The 25407-nt window shown below is 35.3% G+C and overlaps 2 protein-coding genes across 2 annotated transcripts; both read right to left on the bottom strand.

The window, feature by feature from the left end:
• Positions 1-2203: 2203 nt before the first annotated feature.
• Positions 2204-5534, bottom strand: LOC113346811 (catalase isozyme 1). The gene is made up of 8 exons (XM_026590337.1): positions 5360-5534; positions 4993-5089; positions 4302-4579; positions 3205-3981; positions 3020-3109; positions 2825-2892; positions 2641-2734; positions 2204-2478 (listed from the first exon to the last, which is right to left on the bottom strand). The coding sequence occupies exons 1-8, from the start codon at positions 5372-5374 to the stop codon at positions 2419-2421; spliced, it is 1479 nt and encodes a 492-aa protein (XP_026446122.1). The 5' UTR covers positions 5375-5534; the 3' UTR covers positions 2204-2418.
• A 262-nt stretch (positions 5535-5796) lies between these two features.
• On the bottom strand, positions 5797-7328 carry LOC113346809 (zinc finger protein ZAT2-like). Its single transcript, XM_026590336.1, has one exon. The coding sequence runs from the start codon at positions 7288-7290 to the stop codon at positions 6016-6018; it is 1275 nt and encodes a 424-aa protein (XP_026446121.1). The 5' UTR covers positions 7291-7328; the 3' UTR covers positions 5797-6015.
• Between the last annotated feature and the right edge of the window lie 18079 nt (positions 7329-25407).

The raw sequence follows: 25407 nt of genomic DNA, 5'->3' as shown, positions 1-25407 counted from the left end.
TCAAAAGATGTTCTTCATCACAAACAAGGGACGACAGCAACAGAAAATTTACAATTAACACAACTTAAAACAACAGAAACGAAGAAAAGAAACCTTACCACCACAAACAAAATCCCGGAAGAAGACAATAAACCAGAAACAAAGAAGAAACGAGCGTGATTAATGCTAGGGAAGAGAGAATTTAATGGTTGAAGAACAAAGAATGAAGACTGACAGGGAGAATGAAATTAATTTTGTGGAACGTTGAGTGAAATTAATTTTTCTCCTCTCCTTAATATACTCGAAAGAAAGAGAAGGAAGTTAAAGGAGGAATGGGAAACGTGCCCATTAAATGAGCAGTTAATGCACAAGTAAGAAACATGCCCAAGTATCTAGGAGAAGTTATTAGGAGAGAGGAAGAATATGTAACGTCTGTTTTCTTCGATGCTCCCACTAAACACTCAAGCCCGAAGAAAAGGGGCAAATTGTGTGTACATATTTCATCATCAAACACGTGTATACAGGAAGACACGTGAAGAGCATGCGGACAAAGTCATCAAAACATGATGACACACACCCACAGACAAGAAGCCCGTCCCGTCGACGTCGGATCTTTGCCCGAACAAATCTAAGGGCAGAAGTTAAAAGATGTATCGAAAACACGATGTATTGCGGAGCACCAAATAACTCCCGAAGAGTTACTTTATCTCATCCCCAAAAGAAGCTAAGATCAACGGTGAAGAGAAGGTTAACTGACATGGATGTGACAGGGGCAGAAGACACTTGTCTGACACGAGCATGCGTCTCAACTACCCGCATTAAACACTCTGAGCAGTATACGTGTCGATCAACCCGTGGAACGAACGAGGATGACTCTGCGTGATCAAGTAACGAGCGAAGATCTCCGCGTGATGGACACAAAACACAAGAAGATAAGGTTCCAACGGCCCTCAGAAATAGGTCCCACACTCTAACCCTATAAATACCCCCTCTCCACCAAGAGTGAGGGGATCGGAAAAAAGAGGGAGAGAAGGAGAGAGAGAAGGATTGTGAGTGTAAGTTTGTCCTTTACAATACACAGACCTATGTAAAATCCAAAGTCATTCGACTATCTCTGTAATCATCAAGTACATAGTGAAACAACAACCCCGTGGATGTAGGCCTTAGTGCTGAACCACGTAAATCCCAGTCTTATTTACATTTCAGCACTTTATATTCGTCTAACGCTCCATGAGTTTTACTTTTATACTTCGTTTTCTTTATCTTCCCCTGCATAAACGCCTCTCGCGGTATTATTAGATGAGGCTATGATAAACCCGAAGGTTTTGAGCCAAGGAATCAATGCACTTGTATCACCAGTGCGAGTATGTACCTAGAGTGCGAACATTGTTTGTGAACATATAGATGCCTTCGTGATTTACGTGTTCACAAAAACAAGTGGTGTAATTACAAGGACTGGAATCAAGTGGCTGTGGTAGTGATGAAATTAGATCGGATGATTGTAGTCGTGAGAATGATCAAGAATGTGCAACTACGTTATCAGATCTAGAGAAACATATGTACATGTCTGTGACCCCTGAACCTGACATTTTAATCCGTACTTCAGGTGCAAAGCGACTTAGCAATTTTCTTCTATGGCAATCTGCGCACACGTATTTGTACTCACCTGCAGCCCTTTAGCCGGATATCTCTTTATGGCACTTGATATGGGTGGTCTTGAATTTCCAACGAGTTCAGCATAACTTGGAGAAGAAAAAGAAGCTACTTTGAATTTTAATGGATTTATATCATTGTCCCATCAAAAAAAATTTCAACTTTTCTTGTCGAATGAAAGACAGATATCAATGGAATATCATGCAAAGTGACAAGTTTCAAATCCTGATTTCAGCAAAGCTTGTAATTGTACCAGGATAGGGAAAAAAAAGAGAGTGATACTTAGATCAATGTTTTCTTTGTCCAATATAACAGTTCTGACAGAATCACTACATCAATTTTCTTGGAGTTTCACGCTGTCACTCTTTGTGAACCGTGAAATGAATTCAATCGTATAAAACTATCAATCTCCAAAGTGAAGCACCCATATAACGATACCTAAAACTTGCCTGCAGCCGGCAAAGAAAGAGGTATACCTGCAAAAGAGTTTGTCACTGTTGCACAGTGTGTTGCATTAGAGCACTCGATTCCTTTCATACTTGCCAGAAGAAAAAAAATAGCAAGGAATAAATCTACTGCAACTTTTAAGATGGCTTCATTTATTATAAGTTGAATACAAGAGTACGTCATAATTCAAATTTACCACATTACTGATCATGACTGTCACCTGATCAATCATTCATAATAAAAGCAAGATTACAGAATACAAAAGACAAGAACATAAAATTGAACACCCTTCATTTGTGCTCATGCATTCATTTACGCCATACTTCGTGCATTGCAGTTTCAAATGCTTGGCTTCACGCTGAGCCGAGAAGCAAGCTTCTGACCCAAAGACTTGTCAGCCTGTAAATTAACACAATACCACAAGATAGCATACACGTCAGTAAATTTATCGTTATTAAGATGACATATAAACTTTTTCACTAGTTTGTCGATTTACGTATCTGTTTATACTGAGGTTAAATCTGCTAGATAATAACACTAAAGTTGAGTTGAGTTTCGTACTTGAGACCAGTATGACACCCAGATGCTGCGGATTTCGTGGGTGACCTTTGGATCGGATAACGCATCAATCCATCGGCAAATAAACCTCTCTTGCCTGAGAAAGAATAAAAAGAAGCTGGTAAAAAAATGCTCACATTTTTCAAATAGTTCATAAAGATTATGTGAAAGACGTGAAGTTGGGTACCTTTCAGGTGTAAAGGACCGATATCTTTCACCAGGTTGCTTGAAGTTGTTCTCCTTCTCAATGATGCACTGCGAGAACAAGAGGAATAAGTGTTAGCCAGCAAATTAAATGTTTCAAATATCTATTGAACAAAAATTAATCAAGAAAAGACCACTAAGTGGAGTTCTGCCATTTCTGAGCAAACAAGGCACTAACCCTGTCACGTTTCCCGGAGCATATTGTCGATGGAATAGGATAAGCATCTGCATGACGGACACTGTCGTACCTGGAAGGGAAGTAATTCACCTAGAAACAAACTTTCTCATTAGGGAACAATCCAATAAGAAAATTGACCTAGCTGGTCATAATTCATAAGGGATTGACTTGAGAAGAAAGACTACCTCCTCATCCCTGTGCATAAAATTCATGGCACCATCATGATGATTGTTATGGTGAGCACACTTGGGAGCATTTGCTGGAAGCTGCAAGTAGTTTGGACCAAGACGATACCTTTGGGTATCGGCATAGGAAAATATACGAGTCTGGAGCATCTTATCGTCAGAATAGTAGATACCTGGAACGATAACAGCAGGGCAGAAAGCAAGTTGCTCGTTTTCCGCAAAGAAGTTATCGATATTCTTGTTCAACACCAATCGTCCAACTGGCTGTAGAGGGATAATATCTTCCGGCCATGTCTTGGTGACATCAAGAGGGTCGAAGTCAAACTTGTGTTCGTGATCCGGATCCATCGTCTGGATGAAAAGTTTCCACTCGGGATAGTTTCCCGCATTGATCGAGTCATAGAGATCCTGAGTAGCATGACTGTGATTGGCACCTCCAACTTTGATACACTCATCTTCCAACAGTGACTTAACCCCACAAGTTGGTTTCCAATGGAACTTCACGTACAGTGATTTTCCAGCCTTGTTAATGAGAGTATATGCATGAACACCAGAACCTTCCATGTGTCTATAGTCCTGTGGGACACCGATATCATCAAAGAGAAAAGTAAACATGTGCAAGCTCTCTGGATGATGTGAGAAAAAGTCGAGTACTCTCCATTTCTCCTGAATATGGGACTTTGGGTTGGGCTTCAGAGCATGGACCATGTCAGGAAATTTCATTCCATCACGTATGAAGAAGACTGGGAAATTGTTTCCAACTAGATCAAAATTACCCTGATGTCAACAAAATCAGGAAAAGAGTCAAATGTCGACAAATGATTACAAACATGTTGGATCACATCAATTTAAATAGTAGACATCGAATCTAAATGGTCAGTCCTGGAACTCTGGCTGCATCGTAAATACAGCAAAGTTGAGATTTAGAGACTGCAAACACAAGACACGAATATGCGAAACTTTCTTTCCATGTAATGAACTATTGATACTTGGCATTTACCAGAAGAACTAATCAAAATGTGTTGGCAATTACTTCATAAACTAGTGTACAAGTTTGACAGTAATAGAAGAAAACTCAAGTAAACAATGCCAGTTACCTCTCTGGTGTAAAACTTCACAGCAAAACCACGAGGATCTCTCAGAGTTTCAGGGCTACCACGCTCATGGATAACAGTAGAGAACCTAACGATAACGGGTGTTTGGACACCTGGTGCTCGAAGGAAATCAGCACATGTAAGGTGAGAAATATCATGGGTGACCTCAAAAAAACCCTTAGCACTGGCTCCCCTAGCATGAACAACACGCTCTGGGATACGCTCACGATCAAAATTAGCAAGCTTTTCTACTAAATGGTACTCCTCGAGGAGAATTGGACCTGCCAAAAGCAAAGAGAGGTAGAATTCAACTCTTTGATTGTTGAACTTGAAGTAATGCTCAAATGAAAAAATCGCAAAATACCTACACTATGGTTTGGGTGAGTGGATCTTTTATTCACCACATACAGGTCGTCTATACTACTAGTAACAACACATCGAAAGTCAGTGCCCTGATTAGTAAGAGTCCCCACAAATGTGAGATTCATATGTCATCAACAAAATCAAAAGATGTCAAAACACTACCCTAATTTAAACAGTATACGAGTTTCAAAATGCAACTAGCAAGCATAATCCTGTAAAGAAGTTGTCGACTTAATGAATTATACCATAAAACAAAAATGTATCAGCTAAAGACCCCTCAATATTATCAACAGCTCAAAAATGAGAAAACCCAATAGATAAAATTAGTTACCTCTGGGTCCAACAGTGAGAGATGAGTTGTTGTTATAGACCGGTGCCCCGGAATTAGTGGTCATGAAAGGCGAATTATGAGCGCTTGATGGGCGATGCTGCTCCAACCAAGCACAACAAAAAGAGATTACATTATAAGATCAATATACCCAGACAGAATCAGTAGATCAAATTCCAATACACAGCAAGTGAAGCTATCAAAATCAATTTTGATGAATCAAATTCAATTCAACTAAAAACCAAAAATACAAAGAAAAAAGAAAATAGTGATCTAATCTTATTACAAGTAGCTAATCAGGGTACAGAAACAAAAAGAAAAAAAAACATAAATAACTTGAAATGAAAGTGTTGAAAGTAAAGTATAGTACCCTGTAAGGATCCATGATCTAACTATAGATGTGAAGGAGATACAAAGTTTTCCAGAGAGGGGGATAAGAAGATCGAAACAAAGTTTTCGATTGATTGGACTGTGGCGTTCACGTTGACGTTTTTCTCTTAAAGTAGTACTTGCATTATTAATTTTTTAAATCTAGTATCAGACTTTTAGTTGCTTTTTATACTGAAAATGTACAGAAAAGGAGGAAACTATTAGAAGCGGACGAAATAGAGTGTGGCGCCGACTTGGTGAACCAATAAGAAAGAAAACGTCTTTTCGAATTCATCAAGGATCACTAAAATAAGATTTCTTGTTACCCAATTTCACTACACTACTGCATTCAAGAGAAGGGGAAAAAAAAAATTACAAGGAAAAACAATAAGAACAAGAAAATCAAAACGCTACTACAGGATGCAAAAGATTATAGATAATAATAAGAAATAAATAACAATATATTATAGCGAATATGGTTTCCCACAATTTCATTACATTGTTGCATACCTCCCATTTATTAAAACATACACACGCCAACAGTAACAAACAGTCAAAAGTTATTACAAATTGATGGAATGGAAGATGATAGATAGATATATAGTATCACAGATACAGATACACACCCTTAAATTAAACATATAATAATCGTCAAACTCACAAGTGCAGGTCCAAACTGGTATCGGGTGATGGTGATGATGATGATGATGAAGATGATGCTGATGAACCTTCGTCGTTCTCTATACGCAAATAAGGAGGAGGGGGGATATTAGGAGGAAGGGGAAGATTTAAATCCACTACCAAGCCAATGCGTGCTAAAGACGTAGGATCGACGTTTGGGTCCTGCGCTGATGACGACGCTTCTTCCCTTCTCTGTGGATGCCGCCTCATATGGCCACCCAGTGCTTGCCCACTCGCGAAACGCCTCAAACAGATGTGGCACCCAAAGATATTTCCAGTACCCGATGTCTCACCGCCATTTCTTTCTGCAGAATGATGTTCTGCAGCAGTGTTGTCCATAGCATGACAACCCTTCACATTTTTGTGACTGGCACGATGACCACCCAGCCCTTGGTGAGTGAGGAACACCTTCTTGTAAACAGAACACTCATATCGCGCATTAGAACTCGATGCCGAGTTCTCAGTCACTTGTCTTGACCTCTGAGGCTCTTGGTCTTGTGAATTGTTTGCAGAAGATACCAGCACACCACGGCTATTAGTGAACGATAACAACAGTAAACCTGTTGCAACTTCCACCTCTTGATTAGTTGCCGGTGCTGGTGATTCCCTGTTTTCATCTGCTGCTACTGGAAATGATGGTCGTGCAACATTGGGTGGTGGAACAGTACCACGCCATTCACGCTCTGGATGCGTCCGCATGTGCCCATGTACAGCTTTCCATGAAAAGAATTCCTTTTTACATTCATAACAAGATGGAAAGCGATTCAGGTCTAGAAATGGGTTACTTGGCTGACCCTCCTTCATACCAATTCTGATGCCTTGAACTTTCTTATTCTTTCTGGTCTTTTTACCCGATTTTGTAGAAAGACCGGGGTGAAAAACCAAACTTGATGGATCAATGTCGGCAACATTTCTTGGTATTGGTGCACTTGATTCCCCTTGGACAAAACACCTAGGCAAACCGACTGCAACATCACCTTCTGGTATCGCGGTAGCCGATTGACCCACTCCATCTTCGACATTTACGTTAGGTCTTGAAGAATTCGGTTCAACAGGACCTGGTGTCGACCTTCTCGGGGAACCTACATCCCCATTCCCTTGAGAGATTACTAACACCCCATCTTCTGCATGATCCTGACTTCTTGACATGCTTTCTTCATTATCTAGATTTGTAGATTCTGCATGTTCTTGATCAGGAGAAGATGTAAGAAGAGGATGACTCTGATTTTCATTATTTTCTCTCCTATCCATTTTAATCAAAGGGTGTTGAGAGCGAAAACTCTGAAGAATAGAACTTCCAACTGCCGTTCATATAGAATTTGTAAAGTAGGCGGTTACTTTCCCTCCCTTTGGGAAGGGGTTTGAATTCGACGGTTATTATTTCTGTAAGGACGTATCTACAACTACAGGCACCCGTATCGTCGTATCTTATCATTTCAAAATCTGACCGTTTATTTCATACATGGGCTTTGTAGTTGTTGTCTTAGTGGTGGGCTTTGATAAAACCTTGATGTGCTAAGGCCAATAGGCCGTCCATTGGAGAAAGATTGCTTAAGGGCGTACATAATTATAATTACATATAGCTGAAGGGATATATTGCCATAAGAAATAAAAGACTCTTTAACTAGTTTAGAGATTTTATCGACAACTTGATTGTCGTTTCTACTAATATAAGAAAAAAAAATACAATGATCGAAATAAAGACTAATATGCTTATTTCCTTGATTATGTTCCTCTGGTACCATTTTGTACAGGATACGTCTTCGGTTATAGATTTTATGACTAACTCAAACATGTGCTTCAGTTGTAAAACTTTAGTCCATGGTAGTGCTTCACGGACTACTTTACGTTCAATTTCTTGTGGTGTTAGGAAAACTTCTGAATAGGTTCCTCTAATGCCTCGCAGTGCCATGTGTTATAGCATTGTTCGGTCGAACTCACAAGTGTTGCTATCTCAAGCTTGTTTTTAAATTTAGTTGTCAAAACTATATCTTGATTTCTAGTCTATAATTAGCCAAGTCTCGGATTAGGATAGAAGATGTAGTTGAGAAACGAACATCACGACAGCCATCATTACGTTCTACCGCTTGAAGGCGGAGATCAACCGCAGCTTTTGGAGAACTTCTTCAACAAAAGGTAAGTGAAGACTGAATCACCTATTTCTCAATTTATATTCACCTTTCTATATATGAGACGATGTCGCACAACTAATTAAACTATCGTAAGCATATCGAAAATTTCGAGTCGAGAATTAATTACCAAGTTAAGGAACTTCTCGAAATATATGACTAAGCTTTAATGAACATTTGTTCATACTTGATGAATTTCGGTTAGGGAAAATTTCATTGTTCGTAACTTATATAGTGATTCAAGATTATCATTCGAAAATATCCTCTAATAATGATATGTATCATTGATGTTATTTGGGAATGTTTGGAATTGATTTAGAGAGAAATATAAAACTATTGTAAATTCGGATATAAGACAGTATACATACCAGTTATAAAACTATCATAAATTCGGATATAAGACAATATACATACTAGTCTTACAAACTGGGAAAACTGTTAAAGTCTGAAGCCATAATACATGTACTTTGTACACGTATTGGAGTAGCAATATGTTGATAGCAGTTTTTTTGGTACGCATACCAGTATGACACCTTAAAAATTCCGTGAACTCGTGAACCTGGATCAGTACGCATACCCGTACGCATACTAGAAAAGAATTGTTGGTCCCGGAACCTGTTTGGTATCCATACCAGTATGCATACCATAAAAGTTATGTGAACTCCGAAACTCGGATATGTTTTAATGGCATCAATACCAGTACGCATACCGAAAAAGTTCTGTGAACACCGGAAATCGGCTATGCCTTAAGGTATACATAAGGGTACACGTACCATGACATAACTGTTCACGAACAGGTTAAGTATATGTACCCAGTATTCCTAATTACCATGTCGATTAAATTCATATGCACATAAATTATTTCTCCGACATAATTAGCGCTTGAATAATCTCTAAAAACACTATAGACATATTTGATCACATAAGTGTGACTCGAGTTAAGTCTTAAGTGTTATATGAAAATGCTCAAGCTTATAGTTCAGTTGGCTAGTTTTGACTAACCATTCATGAAGTTGGTCTTTGTATACGGTTCGGTTACAGTTCATCCTAGCCAATTGTGCATCTTATTAGGTTAATCAGATTCAAAGATTCATCTAATAGTGGATATTGATTGCTTGGTTCCAAAGCTATATTAGCTTAAACCTAAAGCAACCTATGCTTTGAATGTCTATAAAAGGGAACCTCAAGCAACTAGGATCTTTGAATCCCGACACTACTTTTTTGTATGTCCTAGTTGTAAACTAAAGTCGTCCTCTTCCTAACCCTTTTAGGGTTCAGCGACTACAAAGACTTCATAAGGATTCGTGAAGCCAGGTCCAGCTATTTTTTATCTGATATCTCGAATATCCTGATCTTGTTCGATCGTTGAGATGCTCACTTGAACAAGATAGATAGAAATCGTCAAAATTCTCTTCGTCTCAGACTTTGTTGATTCCACAAGTTGTGAGGTGAATAATAATCTAGGCTGCACTTCGAGTAGCATAATTCCATATTTTTAGGTGAGCTAGACTTTGTCTATTGCTATCGATTTCCAGTCTCACCTTGATCTACGATCAAAAAGGAAATCCCACATATAATCTTATCTGTAGGAGGAAGATTGGTTTAAAGTTTTCAATTGAGTTGAAGCAACTCTTAGGCTGTAATCAGCTAAGGGAATCATTTGCGCGGAGTCCTGTTGGGAATCAAGAGGCTAAGGAGCGCGAGTGTAACTGAATTTTTGTGAGGGTTTAATTAGGTCTCAATTACATTCCAGTACGAAGTTAATTGATAGTAGGTTGGTGTCTGTAGCGGATTAATACAGTCTGGTGTTCAATCTGGACTAGGTCCCGGGGTTTTTCTGCATTTGCGGTTTTATCGTTAACAAATTTTTTGGTGTATGTGTTATTTATTTTCCGCATTATACTGTTTATATTTATAATTGAAATATCAGAGGTTGTACGTAAAATCAATCAAAGTAGATAAATTCATCATTGTTTATTGGATACGACTTGATTGATCACTTGGAAATTGATATTTGGAATCACTCAAGACTAGTCTCTGTAAACTTTTGATTGTGAGAGAAATTTTTTTTTTTTAAAGAGTGAATTTCTTGATTTGATTGATAAAATTTCAAATACATCAAGAATGAAAAACATGAAAAATTACATAAATTTTATATCACAAAAACTAGATAATTGTGATACAATATATATATAAATATATATAATACATGATTTTCACATAAGAAATTGATGATATTATGGCTTTTGAATTCTGATTCAGCCATTTGAACTTGTCTTCTTCTTCAATAAGATTAAAATATCCCTTGAAATAAGAGTAATATGCACTGTGCTTCATAACAATCTAAATCGATAGTAGTTGATCTTCATGGAAATGTAGAACTACGTCACCCCAAAGTAAATCGTTTTCAGTGATCCATTTGAAACGATTATCACAATCAAAATAGACACCATTCATGTTCATGCTATAAAAACAAACCATTAAAAATAAGAAAACCCCTAGAAATTAATTATAGGGGATCACAATAAATAGTGATTGTTTTATTCAAAATTATAATTACTATAATAAAAATACCCAAATCTGTGTGGAATATCTGAATATTCAGATCAAACCTCAAAGATTAAGATCTATTTTACAAGGATTGAAGAAGAAAAACAAGAGAACAGTTTTTTTTTCTTTCTCTGGAGCAGTTTCGAGACCGAGAGAAAGAGATATAACTCTGAATATTCCTTGATTGAGATTCATTAAATTGAACTCTCAGAATTGTATTTAGGTTTTGTCCATACAGATTGCCTTAGAAAAAGTTGGTGGTGTATTTTGGTACTCCTAGTGTTTTCCTTCTGCATGATCTCAAAATATCACACCATTACCATTGAGATTAGTATAGTAATAAGAAGAGGCAACAAAACCAACATCAGTTAGGTTCCACTGTGAAACTGGAAAATTTTCAGAAATCAATGTTTCAGCAGTCGAGGCATGTGAGTTGTATTGTTGCAGAGAGATAAATGATGGATTATATTCAATGGATTAAATGGGTTAAGAGGTACTCCTTGATAGACAGATTCACATATGTCTTTCCAGATTATCCAAGAACCCACCATTAACATGTACAACCACATTTGATTCCTTGAAATATGATCATTGGAGAACCAACTGTAACACCATTGAGATAATGTGACTGAACTGTTTTTTACTGGGTCAATATCAATGTTAATGCATCTCCAAACATCCCTAGCATGTATGCATTCTAGTAATATATTCTCGATAGTTTCCACAGCTTGACCATAACTGCCACATTGAACCTCCACTGCAGGATTGAATTTTGCAATCTTACTTCTAGTTGCAAAATGTCTGTAATGCATTTCCAAATGAAAAGTTTTATTCAGTGAGAAGCATTACATTTTCCATATAGATTTGCATACGTGCAGTGGGAAGGTACCATAATTTTATTAACCTGTGCATCACTGGTGGTATTAGACGGCATATTATAGGTGTTTTTCACTGAAAACGAAGGCATTTAGAAGATGTTATCCTCCTTTGAGGTGTCCAGAAACATCTGTAGAATTCTTGCTGCAGTTGTGGCATCAAATAACTGGTTAACCAGATTTTTTTTTTGGTTTTATAATTTATTTTGCCAAATCACATGTGAAACCTTTTAGCCAAATTAAACTTCATTATTGGCCCAGCTTTTCTGACCACGCAAATTGATTAAGCTGCAAAATTCATGCACATTCTTGCACTTTTAATAAACTTTACAAAACACCTGCAAAATGGGCTCTTCTGCAAATATTTACATTTAAAAGGTTTGCTACATATCAAACAAAACCATATACGGTAACAAATTGACAAAATTAACAAGCCACATTGTTGTGTATTTTATAACGATTGTAGATTATATTCCAGTGCGTATGCACCAGGTTAGGGCCTTGTGTATTGATATGATAGAGTTGTTATGCAGGTCCATCTTATAGTTTCCCGAGCTCTAGGCGGAATCCAAATTTGGGCCTTTTAAGTGTCACCAATACGCTCGATTTTTTTATTCGTATATAATATTTATATGTATAAGAAATAAGTAATTTTTGGTTGCACACACAACTTTCGAAGTATAATTTTCCACCAAACAACATTTCATTGTTGCCCTCCTATTAATATTTATCTATATCTAATTATCGAGATCTTCGTTTCTTGGTTTTAGAGAAAATTATTAGCATCTTAAACCGATATTTGAATTATCTGAAATTATGGAGTTTATTTATTTGAAATTCTTAAAAATTATCCAAATTCATAATAATATTATATGTGAAAAAAAATATTTATACGAGAAGAAAATGAATCATATTGTGCTAGAAAAAGTATATGTAATCATTAACAGAAAAGAAAGTTCATATTTATGACACATTATTTTTTCACATATAATAGCACAAGTAAATTAATTAGCAGTGGTGCAAATGGTAAATGTATTCATATGTTATAAAAAAAATATTATATGCAAAAAAAGAAAATTAATTTGTAAATATTCAAATGCAAGAAAATTAATCATTTTATAAGTTTCTCTAGTGTAAACTAACCTTTTCAAAATATACTTTTCTTCGACAATTTAAAATTAGTGCAAATATATAAATATAAACATGTAGATAAAACTAACTTAGTTTTTGAAAATCCTAAATTGGAAATCTCTTTAGGTTTATGATAGCATTGGTAAATGTTAATAAAAAAATAATTTAACGTGTAAAAATAAATTAATATTTTGTAATATGAGTAAACATTACCTCCATTTTTTTTAATGTACGAATAAGACTAAACACGTCTGATAATTAGGTGATAGAATAATATCTGAATTCATCAAGCGTAAATATTAACATATATTTATAATCTCGCTCAAGAAGGTATCTTATAGTGAATGCTCAAATTAAGTCAAGTTTAGATGCCAAAATTATTTCTTAGTTTTGCCTACTAAAGTCAGCTTCAGCTTGGAATAAGTTAGGTAACAAAGGTTTAGGATTTTCCAATTTACTCAAGAAGAATGAAAAAAATCAAGATCACACGAATACATCAATTTGAAGAAACTTCGTCGAGGTAATTAACGAAGATTGGTCTTTTCTTTCGGACTCTTTTCTATTTTGTCTATCTATCTATCATATCAAAAGTTGAGGACTTAAGTAAATCATCATATTCGAAGAATATCATGTCATGGATTAGCTTTTGTTAAGTTTAGTGATGTTTCAACTTTCGAATCTCTTTATTGTCGAGAACTTGAAACTATTATTAAGATAGAAAGCACACGAAACCTCATGCCTTGCAAATTCATGCTTGAGTTTTTAAAGGTTTTGTTTTGGTAGTTTCCAACTGATGTTATTCACTCACCTAAGTTCGCGAACTCAAAAGTTTGAGTTTGTAAATCTATTGCTTGTAGAACTCAAAACAATGAAGTCAATAAGTCAGTTGTGTTCTTAAACATAAATAGGTGTGTTCGCGAACCTATTGTAAAGAATTTCTTCTGAGGCCTTTTTGACATTTGAATTTGGGAGCCTAAAAGGTTAAGTTCGTGAAACTAATGAAGAAAATTTCTCCTGATGCTTAATGTTATTTGAGTTTGCGAACCTAGTACAAGAAAATTCTCTTGTGACTTTTTGAATATTTGAGTTCGCAAACTTAAAGGCTTGAATATTTCCTGTAAAATTGTTTACATTTGAGTTCACGAACCTACAAATATTTTGAGTTTTATTTACCATCTTATGAGTTTAGGAAGTCAATGCGTGAGTTCACACACCTACAATCTTAACGCGTCAACTTAATACACTATTGGCTTTGGACCCATTCATTCTTCTTTAGTTTTATAGGCGAACTTTTGCACACGCTTACAAATTGCTTTTTCTTAGCAAATTCGTTTTAATCTAAGAATATATCTAGCTCGAGATTTAAACTTTTAAATATTTTTACATTGTTGCCTCTTTGTACACATTGTCTATTCTTAGTAGTTCGGAGTTATCTTTGGTAGTAATTTTTTCATAGAATTTACTGCAGCTGACAATTGTCTACAACTTCAAACTATGGAAAGAACCTCATTGCAAGTCTAACTCTTACCAAAGTAATAAATTTTTGTATCTAAGGAAACAACATAGGTTTAGCAACCAATAGTTAAATTTTGTTGTCAGAAATTTATTGTTTACACCTTAAGACACCCGTCCTTGATTGATTATTATACAATACTGAAAACACAATTGTTAGAGCATATTTCGGTTGAACCCACCAAACGTTGGTATGTCAAGTTTGGTTGTCATATTTTAGTATCAAAACACAATTAGAGTCGCTTGATTAAGATTACTAGAGTCAACTTCATTTAGGTTAGACCAGAAAGTCTAGGAATGTTGAGACATACAAGTAATACCTTGAAGACCTGAAGAATGTGAAGATGTATCGACTACAACGAAGATATCATCCTTCCACTTGAGGGTAGTGAAATTGACTTGACTTGTTTCCATTCTTATCGTTACTTTCAAGTCGTTTAATATTAAAAACATAACATGTGAGGTTACATTTAATACTCTAGTATTAGACTTGGTTATTTTATTATGATCAAAGTGTCAAGGATGAATATTGAATTACGAAGTATAACGTTTATCTTTTGAACTTTGTAAATGCGACATCGAAGATTGAATATGTGTATTGGATATATGTGTAATTTCTTCCTAGAAAACTATGTTTCATTACATATATGTAAAGGAAGTACATATATGAAATTGTTTCGTAATAGAAAAAGAATCAATAGGTGTGTTGGCCTGGTTTTCTGTGAAGATCTATTGGATGGCCAATTCGAACCTAAGGTAGGAATTCAGGTAGAACCGATCTTAACTTATGTTGAGAGTCAAGGTAGAACCGATCCCTACCTACTTTAGGATACATGGTAGAACCGATCCTATCTATTATTGGGAGACATTATAGAACAATTCCTTACTTATATTAGGAGTCTTGGTAGAACCGATCCTAGATATTGCTAGGAGACTTGGTAGAACCAATCCCTACCTATATTATATGACTTGGCAGAACCGATCCCTACCTATGTTGGGATTCATGGTAGAACAGGTCCCAAGAGCAAGACCGATTTCCAACATTCACATATTACTTTACGATTTGGTGTGAGTTTGGAATTTGGGTTTGCCTTATAGGAAAATTTTAGATGTCGATATAATTTGAAAATGTAAATAATTATTATCTCTAGTTTTTCAAATATATTCCTTGATACTCAAGTTGATCCCAAACCGAAATATTGAGAATCTTTCAATTAAGATTTCGAATTATATGTTTTTGATTTCCAGCAATTAAAACATATCTCTTGAAAAACTATATTAGGTAAGTGCTAAACTAATATTAGATATTTTCTAAAAATAGATTTCGGAATTACATGTTGGACATTAGTTGGAAATATGAAAATCGAAATTAGGTACACATTGCATTATCTTGAACATCGTTCGGTTTTGGAATTTCCTGGTTATCCAAACAACCTTGGTCTGTAAATAGTTGAGTTAGAATTTCTTGCAAACTATCCTTAGAGCCTGGCAAACTTCATTCATGTTCTTTTTGGTGGAGCCGACTATCGGGAGAGGAAAGTACCCTAATTATGCGAAATCTCTTACTTCCGCTCATTTAAAGACTTCTATGGGATCAATAAGCTCTACGAGTACCGTTGATGGAAAACTAGATAATTACATTATTATTTTAGTTTTTGATTATTGATTTGATTGACTAACGTTTTTTGAAACTTTGATTGCACCTAGTTTTGATTATTCTTGACAACCTTCTCTTCTGACATAAGGTCACTAGATCAAAGTATTGAAGGGATCTTCATAACTGTTTTTTAATCTGAAGACAACTTGTGATCATCCATTGTTAACATACTTCGTTATGTATGTGATTGATCATAAGTGGAATAAAGTTTGTGTCCTGCAGGTACAATTGAAGGCAATTGAAGATTTGAAGACAAAAAGATTTTTCTGATTGGTTTTCGCATCTTTGTGCCCACATCTTGATCGTCTGGGATCCGACTATGATTTATCTTTGGTAGATTTGACCAAATAGTCGTATAGATCGGAAACTATCATTTGGTGGTATTATTCAATATCTGAATTTGATAGTTGTGACTAGATCAAATTATTTCGGATTTGGATTGATCTTACCCGACAAAGGAGTTTACTTGTTTAAACGGAAGAGCCTTTGTCGAAACTCAACATATCTTTTCTTAAAATAAATTTGAGTATTTAGCAAACAACTTTGTTCATTTATTGTTTGGAAGACGATCAAAAGGAGTTGAGTGCTTAAGACTTTACATCGGTAAAGCAACTCAAGATAATGATTTCTGTCTGGGGATTCACGTGCGTTGACCAAACGTTATAGGCGCAAGGATACTGAGGGAACTACGTAACTAGGGGTAGATACTGGGTCTCAACAATACGAATTTGGCTTTGTTCTTTGGCTCAATTATGAAAGTATTCAAAACTGGACTAAATGCCAGGGTTTTTCTGCATTTGCGGTTTCCTCATTAACAAAATCTTGTTGTGTCATTTACTTTACTTCTGAATTATAATTGTTTTATTATTTTTTATTTTATTTTATTTTATTTTTGAAAAAGATATTAAATTTACTTAACCACTTTTTAAAATAATAATTTTCAGACAAAAAATCAAATTAAAATATAAATAAATAATTAATGAAGAAAATTACATACTTTAGGTTGGTAGCCTAGCAACAAGCTGGGCTCCAACTCCTTTTTGAATAGCAATACCTAATCTATGAAAAATAAAACTACCAACTTCACTACTAGCATCATTACTAACTAAATAGTTCTTTAGATGCTTGAAAAAACATAAGGTATCATCCCCCAGTTCCCCTAAGGTAGAGAAAGCTGGAACACCTAGACCATATCCAAGTGATGCACACTTATCCAAGTGTTTAGTGCGTTTTCGCGCAACAACATTAGAAATAGCTTCGCCAGGAACAAAAGAGCGAATGCTTTCACCTGTGAAAGGAGAGACACCTGTGACATCCATGCAAACATCCTTACCATTTTCCCATAAAATTTCATTCATGATAAAATAAAAATTACATGGACTTCAAGAACATCAAGATCAAAGATCGAAATACAATTAAAAGGTACTAACAAAGAGTAATCTGTGAAGGGAGGTAACTAACTACCAACAAGAATACCAAGCAATCCAAAGATTGAAAGAATCGTTTTGGAATTGTAATCCAACCATTTTGATAAAGTTTTTTCTTCTTCAAAAAGAGATTTTCTCATATAATATGAGTATAATATGCCCAAAATCTTTAATCTTGATCACAACACTTGAACTTCCACCCAAAATCTCCATTGAGATCACAAAGAAACGCCATGAGAGCGCGTAAAGAATCTGCATAAAGGAGAAGACACAAACAAAAAGGGCAAAAAACCGACAAAACACCATAAAAATCTACTAAAAACAATGGAGATTGAAGCAAAAACTTAATAAAATATTACCTAAACTGCTATCTAAGAAAGTAAGAAAAAGTAAAGATACTTGCTCAGATTTAGCCCAAAATGGACTAGATCTTAGCACTAAGTTTTAATGGTGGTGGGAGGTTTTTTGGGTTTTGATAAGGAATTAGAGAGGATAGAAAGTAATTGTTTTATAATAATAAAGTAATCCAATACAATTTATTGTGATCCTATAGCAAGTCGGTTTCGAACCGTAACTATTATAAAGTGTATACCTTGTTGTCGTATTGTCTCGACTTTGTCCATAGATGATCACACTTGGTATCAGACTTATATGTTGAAACAAAAGATTGTGGTGTACGGGTACCCTCGTCATTTCAACAATCCCTACACGCTTGCATATCTTGTTAAAAAATTGGTCCTCGAAATACCTAGGATGTTCTTCATCTAAGGTTCGACTTTAGAAGATACAAGTACAACCTATCTTCAAAAGATAGGTAGTTTGACGTGTATTTGTATTCATTTTGTTTGTAATTCTTCTTTATTTTTAAGGCCATTCTCTTATGACATATATATATATATATATCATAAGAGAATGGCCTTAAAATAAATTACTGATCAAAACCATATTTGATGGATAAATTTATGAGTATAAATTTATCTATTGAAATCTTTTTGTAAGTTTTCCACAAGAATTCATCATGGACTTTAATCAAGATTTATATTCTTGTGTAAATAGTTGATTAGGTATCTTTATAACTTTTGAAGAGAATAACCCTGGTGTTGGAGATTTAGATTCGTCCAAATCATGGAATAGATTTATGTCCTTTTGATCTAGCATCATAAAGGAAATAGTCAGGCATCATGTTGGAAGAAGGGCAGCGTTGGTCTTCAAGACGAACTATGGAAAAACTCTTAGGTATGTAAAGGACATCAGTTAGTGGAATCAAGTGTGCAGGTTCTTGCGAGAATTAAGAGAAGTAGGGGCATAACTACAACAAAGTAGATTGGATGGTTTATTTTTCTGAACAACATTCCCGAATGAAGATCTTATAATACATTGTGTCTTCAAACTGAACGAGGTCTCGTTTTTTTTTTGCTTTGTCATTTTCTTCTTTACAAAAATCTTTGTTGTGTGCTTTGCTTTACTTTTAGCTTTCATATTATATTGATTTTATCTTTATAATAAAAGTACAAACTAGTTGTGCGTTAATCAATCCTCATGATTCAAGAATATTAATTACACTAAGATTATCCAAGGAGTTTCTTGTTTGCTTTACTCCTGACTAAAGTTCACACAAGGAATTGTCTATAAGTTCTGCAATGAAAAATTTGATGGTACACTTGGTAAGATCCCCTCTTCAATGTGTAGTGCTAGTAATTAACGTAAACGTCAAAATATTGGTAGTTATAATGAAGCCAATGATACACTAAATTCATTTAGGAATGTTGATGGATTACTTCAATGACATTATATAATTGTTTGACTTTCAATTTTCTTCTGTGTTTATAGTTTGGAGTTTTTTGACATTGTATACTAGGGTTGTCATGCATAATGTCAACAGAAGGGGAGAACGTGTCTAGACTTCAAAGTTCGTCAAGGTATTCAGAATTCAGCAATAAGTATATATGAGAATTACAAACACATGGGATGATCTGATGAGAAATGAACATATACGAGAATTCGAAAAAATCCATATGAATTGTTTAGTGCTAATTATCAAAAATTAAAAGAGCACATTCATAGTGTCTAAACTTGTTATAATAATAGGATATTTATCTGTAGAATAGTAACATCAATGTCTCAATGATCCTGGTCCCCCACACCACCACCACAACCAAGGAAACAATCATCTAGTTTATCATATTAATATCTTAAAACCTTGTAAGATTTCAGATATCAAAGATCTATCATGTAAAAGATAGTCTGATCGGTTTTTCCAAAGCCCGAGTAAAGTCATCAAAGTCGTAACTAGTTATGTTTCAAGAAGAAACAGGAATCTAGCCGCAGCTAGTATACATCATGTAGGGATTGAGATTCAACGTTGCAGAGAATCATCTATTTATAATGATGAAACATGCTAGATTGTTTAAGGGAAAAAAACGGGGGTCTAACAACACCACCCAATATTTCACTTAGCAATCTGTATGGACAAACTCAAATATATTTTTAAGAGAATCAACAAGACTCAATCAATTAAAAGTATATCAACGAGTTTATATCTCTCTTCTTGATTTGATTTACTCAAGCAAGAACTGCGAGTTCAAATCAAATATATGGAATAACTTGGATGGTACCAAATACCAATATCCAAGGATAAATCAATATCAATCAACAACCAAAGGTCGGATTTCCAATTGATTGATTCAAACGCACAACCTGTATTATTTCAATTATATAAACAAATATAATGCGGATATAGAAATAACACAGACACCAGAAATTTTGTTAACGAGGAAACCGCAAATGCAGAAAAACCTCGGGACCTAGTCCAGATTGAACACACACTGTATTAAGCCGCTACAAACACTAGCCTACTCCAAGCTAACTTCGGACTGGACTGTAGTTGAACCCCAATCAGTCTCCCATTGACCCAAGGTACAGTTGTACTCCCTACGCCTCTGATCCCAGCAGGATACTGCGCACTTGATTCCCTTAGCTGATCTCACCCACAACTAAGATTTGCTACGACCCAAAGTCGGAGACTTGACAATAAACAAATCTGTCTCATACATACAAGTCTATCAAAGGATCAATATGTCTCCCACAGATAAACCCTAAAAGGTTTTGTTCCGTCTTTTGATAATAATCAAGGTGAACAGGAACCAATTGATAATCCGGTCTTATATTCCCGAAGAACAACCTAGAGTTATCAATCACCTCACAACAATCTTAATCGCATGGTAGAGAAACAAGATGTTGCAGAATCACAAACAATGAGACGAATATGTTTGTGATTACTTTTTATATCTTGCCTATCGGAGATATCAATCACAAGCCAATCAATTTGATTGTACTCGTACGGTAGAATATGCAAGATCAGACACACAACTACGATAAAAGTAGTATCGGTCTGGCTTCACAATCCCAATGAAGTCTTTAAGTCGTTAACCTGGTTTTAGAAGAAGAAAACCAAAGGTTAAAGGAGAACCAACTCTAGTATGCAAACTAGTATTACACGTGAAGTGTGGGGACTAGTTTTGCACCGATACTAGAGTTCCCCTTATATAGTCTTATAAATCAGGGTTTGCAATTAAGTTACCTTGGTAACAAAGCAATCAATATCCACCGTTAGATGAAAACCTGATTTAGATTCAATCTAACATTTCTCAACCGTTAGATCGAAAACTTAGCTTGTTACACACACTTGACAATGCACGCTTCTAGGTTTGTTAACCGTACCCAAACATATGCACATGTTGGTTCAACACTAGTTAACCAAAAGGTTAGTCATACGAGCATTCCATATTAATCACGTTCTTCTTCACCATAACTAGTTCAAATGATTTCAAATGAACTAGTTAGAGAGTTGTTCAATTGCAAGGAAATCTCATGTACTACACAAGACACAATTGAAGCAAAGATGATTGATTCACTTGAATCGGTTCATGAACTTTTATAGACACGGTTTGCAAACTGCATTCCTTAGTCTTTTTAAGTTTAATTTCAGAAATCATCTTCAGATATATAACCTTCCCAAGTTCGTAGACTAGGTTCGCGGACTTAAGTTACCGGGCAGAGTTTAGAAACTCCAGCAGAAATTCTCGGGTATGTGAACTTCGTCGGTTCGCGGACTGGTTCGCGGACTTAGTTTCACGCAAGTAGTTTGCCAACTCCAGCAGAAATTATCGGGTTTAAGAACTTCGGAAGTTCGCGGACTTGGCTCACGCCATTCTTCCGGTTCTCTTGATCAACAAAGTTCGCAAACTTTGGTTCAAGGAATAGTACTTATACATAAATGTGTTTCCACAATAATTCTTCTGTCCACCATTGGTTATGTAATCTAAACTCTCATTTCAATCATTGAAACATTCCTAGAGGACGTTATATAGTTGTTACACCATTTCTCGTCAAAGCAATTTTCAAGATGATTGAAACATATCATGACTTTCGTCACATGGTAAAGATAAACTTGGTTAAAGCGAAAATCTTACCAACTCATATTTCGAGATATAGATAGGCGAGGTATACTCGGCTCGAAATACCAAATGTGTATAATCGCAGTCTATACATATAGCATACGACTTCTTGTATCAAAGAGTAGGAGATAGAGTAGTTCTTCTACTTGTATGATGAATCGCCATGAAGTCCTTGAGCTCAACTACACTTTCTATCCTAGTCCGAGACTTAGCTATAATATACTAGAAATCAAGACTTATAGTTTTGATCACTAACATTGACAAACATGCTTGAGATAGCAACGCATGCAAGTTCGACCAAGCAATGCTCTAACAATCTCCCCCTTTGTCAATTTTAGTGACAAAACTATCAATACACATGGAATATAAAAAAGATAAAGAAACTTTAGTAGCTCCTATTCCACATGTTTAATCTTCAACATTTCTCGAAATCTTCGTCACTTCCAAGTACTCGAATGATCCCAAAGGTTGTAAGTTTAGCATCACCGCTGTTGAATATCCGTAGATATAATAATGAGAAAACATAGTTCTCGATCATTGTTATACAGTGTCATAGTATTATTACACAGCATCAAAGTTCAATTGTAATATAACTTCAACAATAATACTATGGTGATATGTATCACTCCCCCTTAGTTAATACTCCATCTCACATGGAAACCACTCCCTCTTACACAATCATCCGAAAACCATATGTATTTTTAGTGTGAACTACATATTAATTCTCCCCCTTTTTGTCAATAAAATTGGCAAAGGTACAAGAACGGGATCATAATGAAATTTCCGAGAGAGACATTTCATGACAAAAGGAAAAAAAAATACATACCAACTAATTTAGATGCAATCATAGAGCCGAAGCTAAATGCATTCATCAAGGAGTTTAAAGATACAAGGTAACCCCTCTAAAAATCCACAGCTGCACACCCCTCAATATATGACCATTAAGCACAAGTTCAAAACAACTCTCCCCCATTTGATGTCATTCCCGAAGGAACAACAAGAGCGACCTTAATTTCGAAAGAAAAGAAGGATTTTTATTGGACACAAAAAACCATGATAATGATTTCATATATCCAAAAACTCAATCAAATTAATCACAAGTAAACCCATGATTAATTTAATCGGAATACGCAATCAAATTAAACACAAAAAATGATCAATTCAATTGATTATGCTCAACATAAGAGAACTTATGGAGACACGAAAATACTCAACTAGATTAATTACAAGAGAAACCATAATTAATCTAATTGGAATACACAACCAAACTAATCACAAAAATAATCAATTTAATTGTCATTTGTTCTGCTCGACATAAGAAAACTTACGGAGCAATAACTAAATAACCAAACAAGATGATTAATTTAGTTCAATATGCTCGACATAAAATATCTCACGGAACAACAACTAAGCTAGAAATAATCAAATTGGTTGTATAGTGCTCAACATAAGATACATTATAGAGCCTCACAATAATACATAAAATATGGATCAGGGATGATCAATACTGCGGAATACACAAGGATTCATTCTATTTTCGATCACTATTTGCATAACGATATTTAATAGACATAATCCTTGAAAACAAAAGATTTTAACCTATCTTCCATCAAATATTTGACAATATAGGCTTAACTTTTGTATTTATCAAAAGTCCATTCATTCTTTTATCAATACGTGAATACCGATCACGAACGACTTTACTTTTGACAAAGTGTGGGACAAACATAGTTCACGGACGTAAACACAAATATCCCATTACAAATTGCAATATAACAAATCATAAAGATTAATACTACAAAACATCATCCTCCAAAAAGTTTTTAGAATTTAAACCAATAAACCTAAAAAAGATAAGAAGATGAACAAATAATAGCTATGTGTAGTCACAATCACTGCTATTCAAAGCACTAGTTATTCTTCCAACTAAATCAAAAAGAAGACATACTAGGTAACATGAAGTTTTCCCAAGGCCTCTTCAGAGAATTCCTTTTCGTTGTTGAAAAATCATTGATGATGGGATCATTCAATTCCTCCAACTCTTTGGAAATACCTGTCAACTTACTAAGTTCTTTTTTCAGTTTACGTACGGTGTTCGTTGTAAGAGACAACATTCGTTCATAGTGACTTAACTCTTCCAAAGACGAAGCGATTTGGAATTTTAAATCGTTTCTTTTGCTGATGAATTCTTTTACCAGGTTCCTAAAGTTAACATCACGTTGATAAAAATACAATAACCAGTTTGAGAAAGGACCTTTACCATCAATTTCAAACTTCACTTTCTTCATTCTTGTGGAGGAAATTCATGTACACCGACGTATGTTGACTGCTTCAACTGCATTCCTGCTTGTGATGCTTCTAGTTACCGGAGCCATGAGATAGTATCCACAACGTTTATGAACGACTAAAACCCTAGACAACAAGACTTTTATAGTTTTAAAGATTGTTTATATTGCTTTAACCAAAACTTTTTAACCAAGAGGGGAAAAAAAACTACTTTAGCCAAACAGGCGCAAAACTCCATTTTCTCAAGTTAAAGATGAGGATGCGAACGTCTATGGAGTTATATAGAGGCATTGTGAGCCAAAATCTCCCCTTGTTTATCACATCATGAATTTTCAAGGTTTGTTGTGTGAGCAGAAATCCTCCTCCTTTTGATTCTGGAAATACTCGTCTCATAGGACCTGTGACGATTATCCATTCGAAATAGCTTGTCCTTAAGAAAACAAGTATGAGCTGAAAAAATCTGAGAGGACCCAGGGCGTCTCATCGAAACAAGGGTTTTGTCAACCTCAAATTCTTCAATCCATGAATATCCTTGGGTGACAAGTCTGGCATTATTTCTGACAGTCGTGCCTAATTTATCAGACTTATTCTTGAATACCCATTTAGAACCAATAATATTTGAAAGACATGGTACAAGATCCCACACGTCTTGTCTTTGAAATTGATTTAACTCTTCATGCATTGCATTCATCCAAAGGGAATCGTTCATAGTTTTATCAGAATTTCCTGGTTCTACTTGTGAAAGATAACAACCAAATTTGCACAAATTTTGAAATTGTCCTTTTGTTTTGGCTGTAGAATCTCTTTCACCTTCATTGTTGATAGATGACACACACCTTGGAAAGTCGCCTATCATAGTGATATATAACTACATCTTCTGTCAAGAAACCATTTAAAGAGAGATGTAGGACTTAAAGCAGAGGTACTCATACTATCAGTACTTTTATGTTTAGGATTTCCTGATAGTTTTGTATGTCTTTTTAGAGTAACAAAAAGTTTTTTAGTTTTCTTACACAAATCACTCGTAACATTCAGACTCTTTTCAAAAGATATATAGACTTGTTGAATGTGATCGAAGGGATCAAAACACCAACACGGTCCAATAATTTGTAGTTTGTCTGAGTGGTTCCTGGTCATATCAATTTTCACAACATTTGATCGTTGTTTAACATCTGATTTACGACTATTCTCTAAGGAGGAACAACTGGAGTTACTCAGATCCATCAAGGGACTATTATCAGGAAACAGATCCTTAAAAAGTGCAATTTCTGCAACAAGACCAAAGTTGATCCGGATTTGTTCATCCAACCCTTTTTGACGAGTAACCAGTTTATCAGACTTTTT

The sequence above is a fragment of the Papaver somniferum genome, chromosome 2 (assembly GCF_003573695.1).
Source record: "Papaver somniferum cultivar HN1 chromosome 2, ASM357369v1, whole genome shotgun sequence".
Classification (NCBI taxonomy): Eukaryota; Viridiplantae; Streptophyta; class Magnoliopsida; order Ranunculales; family Papaveraceae; genus Papaver; species Papaver somniferum.
This window is presented reverse-complemented; position numbering and strand designations above follow the sequence as displayed.